This window comes from Podarcis tiliguerta (genome assembly GCF_965153285.1).
Source record: "Podarcis tiliguerta genome assembly, chromosome: 3".
Taxonomy (NCBI): domain Eukaryota; kingdom Metazoa; phylum Chordata; class Lepidosauria; order Squamata; family Lacertidae; genus Podarcis; species Podarcis tiliguerta.
The window spans coordinates 94898772-94919780 of NC_139536.1; the positions used below are offsets into that span (position 1 = coordinate 94898772).

General features: G+C 43.1%; 1 protein-coding gene across 4 annotated transcripts in view; it reads left to right on the forward strand.

The window, feature by feature from the left end:
• The window catches only part of DLGAP2 (DLG associated protein 2), a 391216-nt gene that overhangs the window by 34540 nt on the left and 335667 nt on the right, over positions 1–21009 (forward strand). For all 4 annotated transcript variants that reach the window (XM_083431533.1, XM_083431526.1, XM_083431535.1 and 1 more), the window contains one exon: positions 16438–16492. In XM_083431533.1, coding sequence (XP_083287659.1) covers positions 16438–16492 — 55 coding nt within the window. The remainder of the gene's footprint in view (positions 1–16437; positions 16493–21009) is intronic.

Consider the following 21009-nt stretch of genomic DNA (forward strand, 5'->3'; position numbering starts at 1 on the left):
AGTCTTAAGATGGAAAGGCTTATGGCATTAGCACCCTAGGAGGTCATGCTTCTCCCATAGCCACAGCCTTGGGTTCAAGAAGAATACTCTCAGGCTTCTGGCTGCTTCTAGCTCAGTTTTCTCTCAGCACCAGTCTGAGGAGGGAGGGTCCCCTCATTTGCCCTTTTGTCACAGAGCAACTTCCATTCTGGCCCTTGCTTGGCTCACTCAGCAATTGATTTCAGCCCTTGTGGATCCAGGAGCCAGAAGGGACTCAGACGTCATGCAACCTACCCGCCGCTCCCCAAACTCACAAAAACAATATAGCAGCTCACAAAAAAATATTTGCACTGTGCACACAAATGCAATGAAGTGTCTTATACATTTCAGAGGAATGTAGCTTTATACTTTGAATATACAATGTCATCTTGAAAGACAGAGCCTGTATGCTAACGGATAACAATTCATCATAGGGCTGGATTCAAGTAATGTGTTCCGCTAGTGGAAGCCTGTGTAAGGACTTATGCAAATCTAACAGAGGTTCCCCCCCTTTTCCTCCCATGTGCCCCTGCACTCCCCTCCCCCAATCAGTTTGGTTTTTTTGTTGGGGGAACCAGAGAAGAGCACACAGTGGGAGGAGGGGGGGGGGTTGTTCCATCTGGCTGGCTGAAATGCTTGCAGGGACAGAATGATTGCCACAGCGCTACATTGAATTCTTCCCATCATCTGCAATAAAAGTTCATTGCTGCTAAGGATTCGTTTACAGGAAGATCCCCTAAATTTTATTAGAAGAACAAGTCATGATTTTACTCCACATTGCATATTATGCTGTTGATTCAGGTGGGGGAAAGCTTGCCCCCTCCCCATGAACACGTACTGTTACTATATACAGTGGAACCTCGGTTTTCGAATGTAATCCATTCCGGAAGACCGTTTGACTTCTGAAACATTTGAAAACTGAGGCGCAAAGGGCAGCCTGCAAATTTACAGAGAATATCAAGAAAAATACAGTAGTACCTCAGTGGAAGCCATTCAACTTCCAAGGCGCATTCAAAAACGGAAGCGTTTACTTCTGGGTTTTCGGTTCCGAAATGTTTGTCAACGGAGACATTCAAAACCCGAGGTACCACTGTATTTTTTATTCCTGACCTCCTTCCAAGGAGCTCAGGTGTTACATGCCTGTTCCTCCCTCCTTTTATCCTCACAACAACCCTGTGAGGTAGGTTAGGCCTAGAAAGTTCCACGTCTGAGTGGGGTTTTGAATCCAAGTCTCCCCCAGTTCCAGCCCAACATTCCAACCACTACTCTGTTCTGTTAGATATTGTAGTTTAGTTACCCAACTAATTTGCAGTTTATTTATGCAACAATTATGTTACCATTTACCACCAGCTGGAACTTTCCATGGAGTCCATCACATTTGACCAGATAGATTAGCTTCAGGAGGTTGCCACATGTCCTGGTTTTGCAATTCCCTTTAACATTTATACTCCTTAGATTTGCCCAACACTCCCCTGCAACAGCTCTAAACAGGTGTAAACCAAAATATATATTTCAGCACTGTTTTAGACTGCCATGCCATGGGGTAGTATGCGTTGGTCATCTTGCTTATCTCTGAACTAAGCCCCCCCCCCCAATCCATTTGCACCGTATTTCAGTTCTCAACACCAAACAAGCTCTAAACCATTTTGGTTTTCTTTGCTTTTGCTTACCAGTGATGGTTCTTTCCTCTAGTGAAGGTGTCAATGGCCCAGGCTATCATGCAGCAGTGTGCATGCCCTGTCCCTGCAGCTCCTTCCTGTGCCACTGTGGTAATATTTCAACCTCCAGAACCATGTGGGCAGAGCCAGTTGTGTGGATTCTTCCCATCTGATTGGATTCTCTCCCTTAGATTGTTCTAAGGAGAAGAGGCCATGGCGAGGCAAGAAAATCCTTGCAGCCATTTCTCTACCCATGCACAGTGGCGTAGCATGGGGGGTGCAGGGGGGGCCGGCCGCACTGGGCGCAACATCTGGGGGTTAGGGTTAGGGGACGCAAATCCACAGGTTAGGGGGCGCAAATCCATGGGTTAGGGGGCACAAATTACTTGCCTTGCCCGGGTGCTGACAACCCACGCTACGCCACTGCCCATGCAGTTGTATGCTTCCCAATGTTACCATAGTGAAGGAATAGGGAGTGTTTTTTTTGTAGCTTGAGGGCCACATTCCATTCCAGGCAACCTTCTAGGGGCCGCATTCTAGTGATGAGTGGTGCCAAAGGCAAAAGTAGGCAGAGCAACATGTGCGGGTTTTACCTTTGTGCAACAAAGGTTAGTTTATTCTCAGACCTGTCTATCCACCTTCGAGACAAATAAGGACAATTATCAAAGCAGAAACATGCAAGGAGGGTGGAAAGCAGGACTGGTGATGGGTGTGTCTTGGGGGAAATAACATGTGTGTGACCAGAGAGAGAGAGAGAGAGAGAGAGAGAGAGAGAGAGAGACACTTCCTGGAGGGCTTACCGCAAGGAGGAAGTTATTCCCATATCTGATTTAAACAAACACATTTCTATTCCCTCCCGCAGTTGTTTATCAGTTACCCATTTATAAAGCCTTTAATGCTACGTTACTATGTATTTTTCTCTGTTGGGAGACTGACCGTATTCTAAAGCTACCGCAGAGATTGTAATCAGCAGTAAACGAGTGTGTCAGTTTAATCTTCAGCATTAAATGCCCTTAGAAGATTATAGAAATATTCACAAAGACCGAACAACAAGAACCACAGGATCGCAATGGCTCCCAATCAAAATATACTTCCCTAGAAGAGCTGAGAAATATCTTCTTCCAAAGTTTTTGCTCCTCTCATGAATAGACCCCCCACAAAAGAACCCCACATTTCCCAGTCTAGTAATGATAATTGCTGCTGACTCCATTCCCATAGTTGATCAGGACTGCTTGTATGGACTAAAAAAAGAGAGTCATGTGTTAAATAGCTCTAAAGATGGCTTTGGAGTTGATTAATATGTGTGAAAATGTAGGTATAATGGAATGTACTCCATTAAGTTATCTATCAGCTGACAAAGAGTGTAAAACTGTTTCGACCTTTTTAAATAAGATAATAACTGGCACTAGCCAATGGTTCTTAATTGCTCATTTCCACTTACAAATAAGAAGAAGAGCCAAAGGCCTTTCTCATCCAACATCCTCTTTCCCACAGTGACCATTCAGATGCCTTTGGGAGGCCCAAAAGCAGGACACAAGCACAATAGCCCTCTTGCTGTTGCTGAGCAACTGGCTGAGGCCATACTTCCTCCCGCACTGGTGGTAACATATAGGCCTCTTGCCTAGTAGCCACGGGTAGCCTTTATTCTCCAGGAATTCATCTAATCCCCTTCTACAGCTGTCCATTACCATGTCTTACAATAGCAGATTGCATATTTTGAATACGTGTTGTGTGAATATTTGCTCTTGCCAGTCCTGAACCTCCCTCTGCTTGGTTTCCTTTGGGAGGAAGAGCAGGATATAAGTGCAGCAAAGTAAAGAAAATCACTGGATGACCCCAGATTCTAGTATTATGAGAGAGGAAGAAAGATTTGATGCATCTCTTATCATGTCCCCAACTGTGTACTCTTTCCTCCAGCCATCCCCCACTAATTGCCAATAATAATAATAATAATAATTTATACCCTGCCCATCTGGCTGGATTTCCCCAGCCACTCTGGGCAGCTTCCAACAGAATATTAAAATGCAATAGTCTATTAAATGTTAAAAGCTTACCTAAACAGGGCTGCCTTCAGATGTCTTCTAAAAGTCTGGTAGTTGTTTTTCTCTTTGACATCTGGTGGGAGGGCGTTCCACAGGGTGGGTGCCACCACCAAGAAGGCCCTCTGCTTGGTTTCCTGTAACTTAGCTTCTCGCAGCGAGGGAACCGCCAGAAGGCCCTCAGCACTGGACCTCAGTGTCCGGGCAGAATGATGGGGGTAGAGACGCTCTAACTTTTCCTCTAACTTTTCCCTCTCTATAATGTCCTTTTTGAAGTGCAGTGAGAAGAATGGTGCACAATATTCCCAGTTGCATTGTGTGGTATTGTCAGTTTTGTGGAGGTTTTTGAATTATTCCCAACATGGAATTTGCCTTTTTCACAGCCTCCACAGAGCAGGTCAGCAGCTGCATTGAGTGTCCACCACAATGTCAAGATCCTTCTACTAATTAGTCACTCAGTCATCTCAGACCCCATCAGCGCAAACCCCTGCTCTCCCAGAACGTGTAACTTTCAAAGGCCCCAAAACTGTTTCTTGACAGTCACCTGTATTACAGGAACATTCAACTACTGAGATGCCAAGCAGATCACAGCCTCTTGGCCATTTATTGTGTTGTGTCAGAGATTTGGCAAGCCCTTTGTCTTTGTGGCCTCAGGCAACCAGCAAACCTAGGAAGAATATTGAGCCTCTGGTGGGTTGTCATGCATGCTGGTTGAGTTAAAAGTTGCCAAGGTCTCCTAAAATGTGTAGCCAATTAGATACTGGAAATAATTTTTGGGGGGAGTCCCAAGTGCTTTAGGATGCTTACTATTGTAATTGAAGTCGTGGCTGTCAAAACATGGGATTTTAGAACATTTGCCAAGTTGTTTTTGTGAGACTGGCGGTGGTTGAAGTCTGCCTTTCCTAATAATGGGCTGGAGGACTTTTGTTCAGCCCTTTTTGTTTAACTCTGACAGGCTAGCAGAGACAAGCATATCTGACATTATCTATTGCCAAGTCCAATTGCTTTCTATACTAACGTACACAGGTCAGGTTTTGCTGATTGTAAGCAACAGTGTGATCATAAACTATTTTGTATGCTAAGCAAACACAGAATCTACTCCTTGTTAAGTTTTATAAGATAGGATCAATAATAATTCTAATCTAAAGATTTTTATTTAGGCATGCTTGTATTTTGTCCAGTTATCTAAAACAATTCTTGAATTGCTTTGTGGAAGCAAATCCAAACTCTTCTTCTTCTTCTTGGGTTTTAAATGTAGTCTAAATGTACACAGGGACACGGGTGGCCCTGTGGGTAAAACTTCAGTGCCTAGGACTTACCGATCGTATGGTCGGCGGTTCGAATCCCCACGGCGGGGTGAGCTCCCGTCTTTCGGTCCCAGCTCCTGCCCACCTAGCAGTTCGAAAGCACCCCTAAGTGCAAGTAGATAAATAGGTACCGCTTTATAGCAGGAAGGTAAACGGCATTTCCATGTGCTGCGCTGGTGCTGGCTCGCCAGAGCAGCTTCGTCACGGTGGCCACGTGACCCGGAAGTGTCTCCGGCAGCGCTGGCCCCCGGTCTCTTAAGTGAGATGGGCGCACAACCCTAGAGTCGGACACGACTGGCCCGTACGGGCAGGGGTACCTTTACCTTTAAATGTACACAGTGTGCATGGAAGCCATAGTGGGCTGGAATGAGTCGAGTGGCACTTCACAGACTTCTATAACTTCTAGCATTCTAACCTCAAAATAGAACAAATCTGTGGTAGGCAGGGATATTTGTCATGGCTCAACTTCGCTCGCTCATTCTTTAAAATATATGAAAAGGGAAAAAGGAGCGACTGAGGACTGACATGCCCAGTAGCTTCTGTAAGTGACAGCAGTACTGAGTCAAGCACACTTGGTTGTACTTTTAGATTTCTCAAGCATCGTAAGTTGCATTCTTCCCACATAAGCAAGGTTACCTACCTGTTTCCTGACCATAAAGTTAACTTTAGCCGCAAGCACATTAATAAAGGTAGAACCAGGTACTTTATTGGCCTTGGGAAAACACCTGAGTAGTTTAAATGTGCCAGACACCAAGGTATCTTAATTTAATTTTTCTATTGAGGCTTATCTAAATTGTGTGCGAGTAAAACAAATGAGCTATAGCTGGGATTTCTCTCTCTTTGCAATTGCAATAGCCTTGGTTTTTGTAACCCTATCCTTTCCCAAAGAGTGTTTTTAAAAATAATAAATAGGGAGGTATTTTTTATATACAACGGCTGCAGCTCGGACCTTGGTGGCAAAGGGGTGGAAGGAAGAAGAAGTCCCGACAATAATGGATTGGCATAACAAGCTACAAGAATTTGCTGAAATGGTGCAGTTGACAAATAGCCTGAGAGACAATTCAAAACAAAAATTTATGGAAAAGTGGGATAGATAGAAGATATATGTTCAAAAATACAGTAGAGGTTCGCTATCTATGCTAGCATTCGATTGACACTGGAGAGAGACTGAGTTGAGAAATAAGACCAACGGTACATATTGATATAGGAATGTATTAGATAAAATGTAAAGAAATATACAATAATAAGAGTACATTCATTTGTAAAAAAGGAATATACAACGGGATAGACAGGAAGTCCAAAGTGTTGGTACATATATGATCTTGGAATACAGTGGTGCCTCACAAGACGAAATAAATTCGTTCTGCAAGTTTTTTCGTTCTACAAGTTTTTTCGTCTTGCGAAGCACCACTGTGTATTGACGGTTTCCCGTAGGAATGCATTGGCGGTTTTTAAAAAAAGGCGCAAGACGTTTCGTCTTGCGAAGCAAGCCCATAGGGAAATCCGTCTTGCGAAGCAACTCAGAAAACGAAAAACTCTTTCGTCTTGCGAGGTACCACTGTAGTTTTTTGTCCTTATTTTTTCCCTTTAGGTATATAAACTTTGTATATAAACTTTGTATACATGCTGAAAATTATATTATAATAAGCCTTGTGATGTAATATGATAATGTTTACCAATGTAACATAAGAACGTTAATAAATAAATAAAACTCAAAAAAATAATAAATATTGATAGCAACAATAATATGTGTGTTCTGTACATTGGATTGGGAAGTGCATAAAACTGTAGCTCCCATACACTTCAGCAGGAAATGATGGAAATTGGCTGTTACCTTCCTTCCTTTTCAAAATTTTGCCGGAGTTTTAGCTATATTTCCCTCCCTCTTATGATTATGATTTCCAATCACTTATTCCCCTTCCCACATTCTACCCTTGGCAGGCCCCTGTTGTGTATATTACTTTAACTATCCCTTATATTCGCAGTTAATTAGCAGATAAGGTCAAAGGAAAAGAAAGCTGTCACTGAAGTGCTTTCTCCCTCGGCTCTCACCATCCCTTATGCTGAGACATTTATTGGAAAGCAAACATCTAAGTGAAGAGGTTTGTTTCCAAGCCTGGGGCATTTACTTGTCTACAACATTCAGCAGCCAGTGACCTTACGCTTGCTATTTCAAATGTTTAATTATGCAGTTGTTGTGGGGCTGCAAACAGAGAAAGTGTTCCCCTTGCTACACCAGGGGTGAAAGGTTGCTTTGAGTGAATGGTTTATGGATTAATGCACACTTTATTATAGTCCTCTCAATCATGGGCTGAACATCTGAGTTGCTTTAGCTCATAATCAGCAATGATAGGCTTTAAACTGTGTGTGTGTGTGTCTATTTGTCTCCCTACCTACCTACCTACCTACCTACCTACGTACCTATGATACCATTTTGTGTATTCGTCATTTCTGCTACATCCTTTAAATTATTTGAATTCTAGCATGGGAGTTGTTTTTATGGTAGAATGAAACTTACCATGGCCAATCCCAGCACAGAGCATTCTTGTTGGGATGGAGATGAATGTTCAGAAACCCAGAGGAGCACACACTTAAATCAATGGACTTAGGTCCTGGTCTGGAATGTGTCCCCTGAGGCCACCATTCTGCAGAACTGATGTACCAAAAATAGGATGTAGAGCACCTTTCCTGTTGCTAAGTTACTGCAAGGGGCACGCTCCAAAGTAACCAGTCAAACTGCATCTATACCAGACAGGGCTTCTTGCACTTCGTCATAGGACTTACCTTGCTTTTTACCCAGCTCCTCCTGTGTTATTCCACTTCTCCTGAGAGATGTTTGCATGCTGAGGGCATGGGGGGGAAATAGGCTGACTTCTCCTAGATGAAGCATGGGAAAGCTTTACCTCTCTTCCCATAGCTACATCACAGCACACATAATATACTATGCCTGATATAGCAGTGCGCTGAGAAGGTTTAATTCCAAATACTGAAACCTAGATTGTATTGCATGCCTGATTCTGACTGGGAAGCTTACATTGGAATACTGGAAGCCGCCTCCTGCTGAATCAGAACTTTGGTCCATCAAGCTAAGTGCTGTCGGCAGTGAATGATGCAACAATCTATAGGGGTTCAGGCAGGAATCCCTCCTAGCCCTACCTGCAGATGCCAGGGATTGAAACTAGCACTTCTGCATCACCCTAAGGCTTCCACATGACATAAACTATAATCCGTTACATAAAAGTAAAACATAGCTGAAATTTCTCTCTTTCCAAAAAGACAAAACATCTTAACAATGCCTTCTCTTGACTCTTTTCTGCTGCCACCTCTGCACTCCCATCAATCCTGTGTTTCTATATCAACCACTTTTCGTCCCGTCCCCCCACATCTCTCCTCCAATCTGCCACCTGCGTGTCTTGCATAAGCTGCTTCTGCCGTTCATTCAGCAATGCTCTTGATAAATATTAGCAAAAGCCATAGTTGCCTCTATCCATTAACTGGAATAGAAAGGAGGAAATAAAAAGGACATTCAATATCTGGTAGTACAAAATGAAACAAAAATGTGATAAATTGCCAGCTTTGTAGAGCAGAGTTTGGCAGATTTCCTATGAAAATTGCGGGGAGATGTTCACGCTCAAGAACTGCAAGGTCTGACAGAAGCGAGGGTTAAAAAAAGAATCAAGATGTAGGATTTAATTGATTTCAGTGAAGCTTCTCTAAGCATGGCTAAATTTGGTTCTAACCCATAATATATGCATTATAGGATATATCTGGTATATATGCTGAGTTTAAGGTGAGTTGACCATACTAAGTACCAGCAATTGTATATTCACATGAAGGCATGGAGAACATTATACTATAGCTGTCAACTTACAGATTTGAAAATAAGGAACCAGCAGCCTTGAAAATAAGGGATCAGCAGCCAAAATAAGGGGTTTCTTGGCGCGCGCCCCCCACCATGTGCCCCCGCTGCAGACAGACCTTTTCCCCGGCAAGGGTGAGTGGGCGGTTGATGACGTATCCATCTGATTCTGAGCACAGGTATGTTCAACTTCTGAGCCCCTCCAAGCCAAAGGCAGAAAGCCCAGCCAGCAGCCAAACGAAGCCTCAAGCAGTGGTTCCCACAGCGCAGCAACCCGGCGAAGGGGATGCAGCAAGGAAAAGCTAGGAAGCGCTGAGCATGCAACAGGGCCGATTTGATCGGCACAAGGCATGCAAGCTCCACCCCCCAGTCGTTCTTAGACTCCTTATTGAGTGAGCAATGCAGCCAAGCAACGCAGTTGAAGCCTCCCTCCTCCCTAGCCGGCAAGGAGGGAGGGAGAGGAGCTGCTTCCTTTGAAACCCGGGAAATTTACGGGATATCATCAATCCGGGACAGCAGCGGGACACAAAGCTGGGATAAGGAAGTTTCCCGCCAAATAAGGGACGGTTGACAGCTATGCACTATACAGGGCATATGTTGCGAATTGCCCACCCAACATGGATAATCACCAACACATCTCAGAGAACGTGAACTTTTTCAGTGTCTGCATTCCAGAAGAACAGCAGAATCTGACATGGTGCATTTTCCTCCTGCAGATGTTTTCAGTAACTGCAAATTCAGACAGAAATTCTGGGAGAAACCAAATGCAAGGTGATTTCATAAAAGCACCTGTACATAGAATGTCACACAGTGACATGCATTACTGAAGGTCTTTGTAGGCAATCCCCCCCCCCCCCGGAGGGCTTTGCCATTCAGTTGGGTGAAGTGACTTGCTTTAGGTCAGAGCTTTACAAACTTTTCATGTTGGCAACACACTTTTTGGATGTGCATCATTTCACCACACAGCAATTCAATTTTACTAGCAAACCAGAAGTTAAACTAACCCCTTTCCAGCCCTGTGAGGAGCATTCGTGCGACACACCTACACACTGCAGTGTGCGACACACCTACACACTAACGTGTCACAGCACACAGTTTGGAAAGCTCTGCTTTAGGTGGTAGTATGGGAGAGGAGGGCAGAATAGATGAAGGCAGATATTGTCTAGCTGCCCCATTTCAAGTGTTGGTATGAGCTATGTGTCTGTGCCTCTTTTTAAGCTCCATACAACAAAATGTCTTCAACCAGCACTTCCCATCTCATGCTCACTTTTCCTTAGCACTATGCTTGTGTAACAGGGCCTGTATGGGCACCCATTTAAAACATATTGGGATATCACTGCATATTAGGTTTGGGCACCATGCACCCCTAGAACCTCATGTGGCTTTCATCCTAATTTCAAAAGCCCTCTATAAGCAATCAGTTCAAGTCTCCGGCAAGAGGGAGCTGCTCTTTTCCTTGACAGTCCCCCCCCCTCTCTCCTCCTTAATCAGCAAAGTAAATAAGAGGGATTGGTGAAAACTTGACGCCCTGACTTGCATAACCACTTGCCACTAGGACAAAGCCTCCACTGGATGTAGCCCTTTGTCTTTTAATTTATGTTTCTATTTCAGGTGTTTATCATTAACAGCACTGAGCATTTTTGAATTGGGTAGGAACACTGCAATTATGCAAGATGTTGGCAAGAATAGGAAGCCTATTGATAGCTAGTGCTATAATTAAGCACTAACCTCTGAGATCCCAACTTGTTTGCAAAATGACAGCTGCGGTTTCTATTTGTCGTTTCCATAGTCACCTTTTAAATGGAAAAATGGCAACCGTAAAGAGTCTTCTGTCACTGAAGTGCATCAATACGTTTCTAGAATAGGCAGACAAGAAATGGTGGTGGTGGTGAGGATATTGATGTGATTTAAAAATAAAGCATGTCGCCATTATGTAATGTAATGATTCATAGTGACAGATAACTTCTGTGCTAGTCTGATGGCAGCTGTCAACTTGACTCCACTGACTAGCTGAACCAAATTGGTGGCCCCTTTTTTAAACTTCAGGTCTGCTAAATACTTTAGTTTGCTAAACATTTTAAGTTATGGCATTGTACATTTTAGCAGCTGGCTTTCCCAGCAAGTAGAGCAAGGCAGTTTAGTTCTGAACACGCACATTTATTACAGGACATCTGATGAAATGAATTCAAAACTTGTTCTCTGAACATGCACCATCTACTAAAAATGGGTCATCAGTGCTAAAAATATTGCGATGAATAAAGAAGACTCTTAAAGTAATATGCCAAAAACTCAGTGTTCCTTTCTTTTTCCTCACTGCACAATAGTAACTGGCTAGGCTGCAGTGAAAGCATGGAATGCTTGTGATAATTGTAACTGATGCAGAGAGAAGCTCAGTGATAAGAGCATTGATAAACCTCTGTGAGAGAAATGAAAAGACAGTGTGGCTGTCACAAAATGCTTAGATATAAGGAAGGCTGTTTGATAAGAAGGTGGCAAGAAAGACAGGCAGGTACGTGAGGATATGGGGAAGCTGGAATGGGACTTGGGAAATGGCCCTACTGATGGAGAAGCTCAAAGACAAGTGTCCAGGTGAAATAGTGGGCAAAGAGTTGTGTTGGATAACAAGTTTGGTTAGTAAATGGTCTGGTGCATTCTGGAGTAGTTCTCTTTATACTGCCTGGAATGGGTAACTTGGACCAAATGGATTCCTCCCTGTGGCTAATTTCACAGAGTTTTGGAAACACTGATTTTCCTTTTGAAAGCTGGCATCTTGGGCCTTATATAGCTGTATAGCTCTTTCAGAACTAGTATGACCACAAAGGCAGAAAAGGCAAGTGGAAGATTTTTATGCCACTCACAGCTTTGGTATAAATTTGCTTAAAAGGCTACCCTGTGATCAATCTACTTTAGTGCAAGTTAAATTATCTGGTAATCTATTCAGAGTTCCAACATATAAAATAATAATAATAATAAAACATTAAATATTTAAAAACTTCCCTATACAGGGAAACAGAAGGAGGGGAATCAAACCCTGACGAACCCCTAATAATAATAATAATAATAATAATAATAATAATAATAATAATTTATTATTTATACCCCGCCCATCTGGCGGGCTTTCCCCAGCCACTCTGGGCGGCTTCCAACAGAACACTAAAATACAATAACCTATTAAACATTAAAAGCTTCCCTAAACAGGGCTGCCTTCAGATGTCTTCTAAAAGTTTGGTAGTTATTTTTCTCTTTGACATTTGGTGGGAGGGCATTCCACAGGGCGGGTGCCACTACCGAGAAGGCCCTCTGACTGGTTCCCTGTAACATTGAATGCTCCATGGGGCTGAACAGCACTGCTTACGCATCACCCTCTGGAAATGACAATCTGAGTAGGACCAGAACCACCACAAAGCAGTGTCACCGACCCCTATCTCAGACAACCTCTCCAGAAGTATAACATGGATGATTGTATCAAAAGCCACAGAGAAGTCAAGGAGAATTAACAGGGACACATTTCTCCTGTCTCCCAATGGAGGTCATCATACAGGGTGACCAAAGCGGTTTCTATGTCCAAACTGGGCCTAAACCTTGATTGAAATGGATCTAGAAAACCAGTTTTCTCCATGAATGCCTGGATCTGGTCTGTGGCCACCCACTCAGGAACCTTGCAGGGACCACCCCATCTCGTAAGGAGGTTTTTATCACCTCCCTGGCCTAGCCAGCTGTCCCCACCCTGCTAATTTTAACAGCCAAGAGGGACTAGGATCCAGAACACAAGTGGTCACTCTAACTGATCCGAAAACCTTGTCCACGTCTTTGAGCTCTACTAACTGAAACTCATCCAACATAACAGGACTAGACAGTGCTCTGGTCACCTCTCAAGATTCATCTACTCTAACAGTGGAGTAAAAATCCTGGCAGATGCAAGCGGGAGCTTGCAAATCCATGGGGTTCTGTAAAACATGCCAAAAGAACGGAGGTGGGTTTTTTTTGGCAATGACAAAAGTGAAAAATGAAGCTAAATAGACCATATTCATTGGTTCACCTCCTACTCAATATATTAGATTTGGGCACTATTTTTATCCAGCTAGATATTTAATCTCTTGTCAGAATTGCTAGAGATCTTGGCTAAGATGTCTTTATTGCACTGCTTTTCCTGCTCCCCTGCCCAGTCTCATTACACAGCAGTAGAAGGGGAATGCAGCTTTTGAAATTGCCTTGTACGTTGGCAGATGAGATGTCCTTCAATTGCTCTGTTTCATCCAGAACTTCTGCATGTCTGGAGACCTTGTCCTGGGGGAAAACCACACCCCTCTAGTTTTCAGGTGCTTTGGAAGAGCTGGAGCCTGGGAGAGGCAACCCGAGCACTATTTGTGGGCCCAATCCTGTTTAGAGGCCCCATGTTGCTGATATTCTTAAATGCAAAACAGATGCATTTTACTACTCTCTTGGAAAAACCTATACTTGTTGATTCACTACTAAATAAAGGATATGTCATTTTCAGCAAGAAATCCCCTGGCCATTCAAAGCAGAGAGGCTTTGAGTTTATTGCCTTTGCAGGTATTTAAAGTCCACCTGCATGTGACACGTGTGAACTTCCTGATCAAGATATGTTGCAACAGGACAGGAATCATAGCTGGTATTTTCCCTTCCCACCACCCCTTAGTCCTCCCCTGCTTTGTGACAGCTGGGGAAGCTCTGATCCTTTAGAAACGGGTTCTGTATCTGTCATAACGGAACTAGTAGCGCTCATCATATCAAGGGCTGAAGCAACAGATTATTCGCTGAGTGACACATTACACGTTTCCTGTCTTGGTTAATTGTGGGAATCATCCTGTGATAGGAGAACTGTGTCATAAAAATGCAACCGTAATTTGCAAAGGTGTGCGTCACGCCGTTACTCATGAACAGTGAACATATATTTTGGTATTTCTGAGTTTGATGTTATATCTTTGGTGTCTGATTGAATCTCAGAGTTTGTTGAATCATCAAGGAAAAATTTCCTGCTACATTTTTTGTTGTTGTTATCAGAGGAAATACTTTTAAATTCAGAAATCACTTAGCTGAGAAATTATGCCTGCTTGAAACTCCAATGATTTCTTTTATTTCTGAAATGTGTTCACTAAGTTGAATATAAATCAGCTAAGCTGATTATAAATCCACACCATTCGTTTTCATTTTAAATAAGTGATTCTCTACTCATGAGTGCAGGGATCAGGTACTTGAAATGCTACTGGTCAGCCTTTGCCAACCTGGTGTTGATGTAAACTCTAGACCAAAACATTTAAAGAACACAAGGTAGATGAAGGCTACCCAAGTCTTGTGTCATTGCTTTACTTGGAAATACAGAAATATATGAAAAATTCAAAACCGAAACATTATATCCAAGTGCCCTGTTTGTTAAACGTTTGAGTTTTGACATAAGATCATAGGGAATGTAGTCTCTGAAGAAAACAAACTGAACAATGGATTTGAAAGTCCCTCGCCTATACTTCATTGTAACCATTGCGTTAAAGCTAAACACGAGATCCATTGGGAAATGTCAGGTGGCTGCTTCAAGTGGCAGATGTTGGACAGCAATTGCAGACTCCCAGCTCCCCTTGCCCTGCCCATTCCCATCCTCCTAAGCAGGTACCCCATTGGTGGCCGTGCCAGCTGTTTGTGGCCTGGGCTGGTCACTCATTTGCCTGTTCACTTTCCCTCAGCACATCACAAAGAGTGATTGGGGGAGAAACCCCATAACAAAAACAGGCAGGAAGTCAAGAACGCTACAGGCATTGTGCAAATATTGGTCGGCTGAAGAAATACCTAGTGGTGCTGCTGCTGAAACACTGCAGCATTTATTTGAACAGATAGTGAGCAAGCACAAGGCAGAGTGATGAGTGGATGATTGTTGTGAGGTGTTAGCCATGCCACACAGCCTGCTCTGTACCCTTTGTGTGAGGCTACTGCCCTCAAATGCCACAGTTGAAGTAAAATTTGATGGCCAGTCTGTTCAGTTTCTTGTACGTGGATTGAGGTGTGTTTACCTCTCAACCTTCACCTCAGGAACCGACAGTGTCTTGGCCCAACTCTGCCTCTAACTCCATTGTGACTTCTTAATTTGGAGGACTGAATGGGTTATCATTGCTTTGTCTAGGACTGATAGGAATGACTGCAAGGTTTAATGTTGCTCCTCAAAAAAATCTCCCAGTGTTTTTTCACAGTAGTTTTCTAAGTGGACTCTAAGCTCTTGCTGAGTTGATAATTATCTAATTGTTGTTTTCTGCTAGCTAACATGTGAGTGTTGTAACCTTAGATCAGGTGACAAAAGATATTTGGTTGCAAATCTCCATTTGGAAGGGAGTTGCCTTTGAGATTTTGTCTCCGAAACTTCATGGAGGGAGTGAGGATATAAATGAAGCTCTCCTGAAGGGAGAGTAAACAGCCTAAGGCCAATGGAGCCTGGGAAGCAGGCTGTGGGGAGAGACAGACCTCTGATTCTAGGTCTGTTTGAATTATTTCGTATTTTCTAAAATGCTGAGCCTGTGCTGCACAGCACAAGATATTGTGTGGAGATTTTTGAATGTGTCTTCAATGCTTATGTTCTGTTTTTGAAGAGTTCTGCAAGTAAAAGTTTAAACATTATTTTTATGGGTCTGGACATTGATTTATTTCAAAAGGAGTCAGTTGTTATGTATCCAGTTGCTTCAAACTGCACAATATTAATATCTGCAGTGTGTTTTGCCTATTAACAAGTAAGGCTTCTACTAGGTTAGTTAGGGCAGCAATTGACCTAATTCCTATCAGCTCCAGGCAGCATAGGGATAATGAGTAAAGGTAAAGGGACCCCAGCCAGTGTGGTGTAGTGGTTAAGAGTGGTGGACTCGTAATCTGGTGAACCGGGTTTGCTTCCCTACTCCTCCACATGCAGCTGCTGAGTAACCTTGGGCTAGTCACCTTTCTCTGAAGTCTCTCAGCCCCACTTACCTCACAGAGTATTTGTTGTGGGGGAGGAAGGGAAAGGAGAATGTTAGCCGCTTTGAGTCTTCTTCGGGTAGTGATAAAGCGGGATATCAAATCCAAACTCTTCTGACCATTAGGTCCAGTCGTGGCCGACTCTGGGGTTGTGGCGCTCATCTCGCTTTATTGGCCGAGAGAGCCGGCGTACAGCTTCCGGGTCAGGTGGCCAGCATGACTAAGCTGCTTCTGGCGAACCAGAGCAGTGCACGGAAAGGCAATTTACCTTCCTGCTGGAGCAGTACCTATTTATCTCCTTGCACTTTGACGTGCTTTCGAACTGCTAGGTTGGCAGGAGCAGGGACCGAGCAATGGGAGCTCACCCCGTCGCAGGGATTTGAACCGCCGACCTTCTGATCGGCAAGTCCTAGGCTCTGTGGCTTAACCGACAGCGCCAGAGAACTGAATAAGGATAAGTACCCAGTGAAACAAGAAGTAATAATGATGTGACATGTTTGATATTATGCACAAAAAAGGGGTGCCAGCCATTTAATTTAATTACACTTTCCTTTTGCTCTCAAACACTAACAGAAATTATTTTTGTTTTGTTCTTCCTATAACAGGTTTTGCCTGGCATTCTGCAGAAGCATTGCTGTATTTTACCAGACAGGAACACAGGTAACCACTGAGATTTTCCTATTGTTTTCTGTTAATATATCCCTTTGTTTTGGGGGAAAGAAGTTATGAAAATTGTATAAAAGCCAGAGGATTCCCCTGGTGCTCCTCATGAGGGACTTCAGAATAAATGAAGTAGTGAGAAATGGGTTACTTAATATAAACTGATCCTTGAATTTAAATTACCTGTTCTCTGTGGAAAAGCATGCTTACAAAATATGCCATTCGGGGCCATTACATTTCTAGGAAATTGCTTTTAGCTTCTGCTACTTGAAGTTGCACATATGCATTCCTGAACTATTTTTTGTTTGTTTGTTAATTTCATAAAATATACTCCTAGTTATTAGTTTCAGAATATCTACAAAATTAGCATAGATAGGCAGTGTAGATCATGTGGCTTTATATTCTCATTAGCCTTAATCTTCATTTCTCGATGAGGAGTTGAAGATGAAAAGGAGGTATTTCCTATTGCTGTGTGGAAAGGAGTCACTTGAATTGGCAGGATTTTGAAAGTTTAGCTTTCAGAATATTAAATGACTGAAGTTGTACATTAATAATAATGTATCCCCCCCCCCCTCCAAGTCTGGTATGTATTGATAGCCTATCAAGGCATGCGGCTGAATTTACTTTGAATCTTGACTTAATATGTAGATCTAAGTAGGGTTATGTAATGTGTTTACTGCTGCTTGTTCACTGAAAAAAAGTGATCTTACCACTCCTGCGTTTGAGGAAGGAATGTTAAACTTGGGGGAATTAGAGTTTGAAGATGGAGTGCACTTATATCCAATATATGAAAAAGAGGAAAACTCTGTAATGGAGGTCCCACTTTCACTGCCCGGCGTTTCCAGGTATAGGAAGAAATGCTCCATAACATACTGCTATGCTTAAGTCTAAGATCATAACCAGTACGTTGAACTAAGCCCAGAAGCCAACAGATACCCATTGCACCTATATAGCCTAGTTTCAACCAAGAATAAATGAGCTGGTACTTGTCTGCATTGATTAGCTGACAGTTGCTTATGAGTACATGTTATACAATGACAGATAATTAACTCAGCATGTTATTTCTACTTGATAATTTATAAGCAGACTAATATTATTTGTCAGTATGTGTATTTACTGTTTTCTTACACAATCAGGAAGCTGTGGAATGCAGTGAGTTCTTAAATTGCCCCAATGCCTACTGTGTTATCTGTTACATAACTTGAAGGTTAATTGACCTGTTCCCCCCCCCCCTTTCCTTTCGTCTGCTCTTACCTATAAATTAAGCATCCAGCACCACTTTTGTAAATAAAAAGGTTATTGGCCATGTTCTGGGAGAGAAAATCCTTAGATATTTATTGCTTTTTTAATAAAACTGCTGACTAGGAAGCATTGCTCATGTGTTCAATCTACTGTGTGGTGGGCAGCAAATAATGGTGATGGGGCCGCAGAGGGTTGTGGATACAGCTCATCAAGTGGAAAAAGGATTGGATCTGAAAATTCTATTCTCTAACCAACTGAGCTATTTGTACAGAGTTGAGATTAACCGAACCATCACATTTGTCAAGTCTTGGAAAAATGCACCTGATCCCATAGACTTTGTTGTTGTTGTTTAGTCACTTAGTCGTGTCCGACTCTTCATGACCCCATGGACCAGACCACGCCAGGCACTTGTTCAAACTCATGTTAGTAGCTTCGAGAACACTGTCCAACCATCTCATCCTCTGTCGTCGCCTTCTCCTTGTGCCCTCAATCTTTCGGCAATTCGGCTCCAGGGACCACGCATTCGCTCCATAAGACGCACAGACATTTCCCCTTACTTTTTAGGAAGAAAAAAGTGTGTCTTATGGAGCGAAAAATACGGTACATACCTTTAAGTGACTGAAATGAAACTAGTAGATCTTCATCACAATTCCATTGGATTCTGAGCTCCTCACTTTCATATACAATTATGGGTGGAATTTTCACACCATATATGTGGCATGTTGCCCCCCCCCCCCAACCTTAATCAATGGCTCTCAAAATAGTGGTGGGTGATTTATTAATTCTGCTGAATAGTAAACTTTAATCGGTTAATAACCTAGTAAATGCTGCCACAACTGAGCAGACACTTAGGATATCGCCTTTGATTTTTAAGATAATGGGGGAGGGGGGAAGGAGACAAAGAAAGCATCCGGCAAACATTAAAGAGAGAAAGAGCTGCCAGTTCCCACAGCTATTCCTGGGGGTAGGGTGTGTGAAAAAAGGCAGCGTTGAGCAGCTTTCTGGATGTGTCACCAAAAGTGGAACTGAATAGGGATGTTCTATGCTACCAGTTATAGGAAAAACTGAAAGAGTGAACCTCAGCCTGAATGTGAAGTGGGCTGTTCACAAAGGTCCAAGCTGGACTTGAAGGTCATTACATAACAAAAGATGCAGGTGGGGTCATTCCACCTCTACCCCACTGCATTTCATATTGCAGTTGCACATCCTTGTACATATCAGCCCGGTGGGTATGTTTCTAGGCAGTTTGTCCATAGCAGAGAGTGGAGAGTGGGCATGGATGTCGTCATATGGCTTCCATTTTCAAATTGGATGGAAGCTGGTTATGGAGAAATGCGTCAAATCACAGTATTTCTCAATAAACCATAGGATAAATGTGGACAAACCGGGGGTAGGAATACCCTGAGTGCAGAGTAAACAGGAGTGGGTACACAGCCTTAGTAGGTTGTTTTTTTGACCTTGCTGAAGGGGACAAGCTTGCACCTCTTCAGAAAATGCAAAACTAATGCTTGGTCTACTCGAAGCAGGACGTGCTTTTTGAGTGGCATCTAGTCACTCTCAAGGGACGATTAATGATTCAAGTCCATGTGTTGCTTGCATTAGATGTGGCAGGGGTGGCCAACTCCCAAGAGACTGCGATCTTCTCACAGAGTTAAAAACTGGCAGTGATCTACCCCCTTTGGGGGGCTTCAGTTCAAAGTTGTTGAGCATTTTGTAGGAAGGAAAGCCCTGTTTTTTGGAGTTCAGGTCACAGTTGCTGAGCTTTCTTTAAGGGAGGAGGGAAGTCCCGGTTTTCGGGGGGGGGGTGGAGAGCAAAAACATTGAGCTTCTTTTAGGGGAGCCAAAGTTGTTCAGCTTCTTTGGGGGGAGCCACTGATCTTCCAGTGATCTACCACGGACGTCCAGTGATCTACCGGTAGATCACGATCTACCTGCTGGACGTGCCTGAGATATGGCTGTAGGTGAATAGGTGCTGAGGATCAATTGGGCAACTACAACCTCCTGCTTCCGATTTTCTTGGGCCTGCATGGGATTGCTCTATGGGGGCATTCCCTCGCTTACTACAATCGCTTTCACCTCACAGAGCAAAGCCAAATTCCTGGGGCATGTACAAAGGTCCAGCTGAAGCAAGCTGCTTAAGTAATGATTATACACACCTCTGTCTGAAGCTGCCTGAAAAGGAAAAGGAAACACATCTTAGAAAATGGTGGTGATTTAATTGTGCTTCTGGACTATTTCTATGTGCAGGGGGTGAGTTTTGTGCCTGAGCATCCAAATACATATCTTCTAGCATTCTGAGATGGTAGTGTCTCGGGATGCCTTTTCTCCATCACTAGCTCTTTGGAGGGATACGGTTTAGTTATAGGGGTGGGGGTGGGGAGTGGGAATCCCAATCTAATAAATATAATTCCCTACTAATAAATAATAAGTTTTAAGAAAGGTTTAGGGCAGCACCAGTATTTATATTCCAGCCATTTATTTTAGCAATGCCGATTTTGTAGTCTTCAGCTGCTGCTTGCTCAGACCTTACAGAATGTTACCATGAAGATGCATAGCCATTCATGGCTTTCAGCCCTGTTTCTATGGAAATGGGACCAGGAGGTTTTTTGCTGACAGAAGTGATGGCAAGTAGTATCTTAATCTCCATCTAATCCACAGCTGACTAATTTACCCGGTGTTAGATTTCTTATCTAGTCTTCACTCCTCCTGAAAATTATAACAACATTTTCATCTTCATCACCCGTGACCTTACAAACTCTCACAGGATCTTCCTCCCAGGGTAAAAGGAAGAGGCAGAGGTAGGGAGAGAGGAAGAATGTGGGTGAATGGTTTTACATGCAAAGATTGGCTAAGAATGAGGATGCAAAAGGTAAGCTGGGGCAAAGGGCTTTGAAGGAGGTGTTTTGCAGAAGGAAAATCGTATCTTGAGTCACAGGACTGAAACAGCTCATAAAATGTACACCCTGCAAACAACTTCTGGCAGCAATGTTACACATATCCCATTGGCACTATCATCTTATATACTAAACATGAACTCAAGTCTCCTTATGTAGCCAGAACCAGTGCCGCCTACACACAAGGGGAAGATAGCAGCAGGCTTGGGGGAACCCTGAGATTTGCAGAAGTACAAAACATCTCAAGAGAAAGAGAAAGACCAAAACATCCCACCAAAAACTGAGCACTCTCCATGGCCACAGAAAACCAACTGTTTACTTTCATTTTTGTGTTTGAAGTGTATGGAACTGATTGTCCTGCAAGAGGGCATGGCTGCCTGG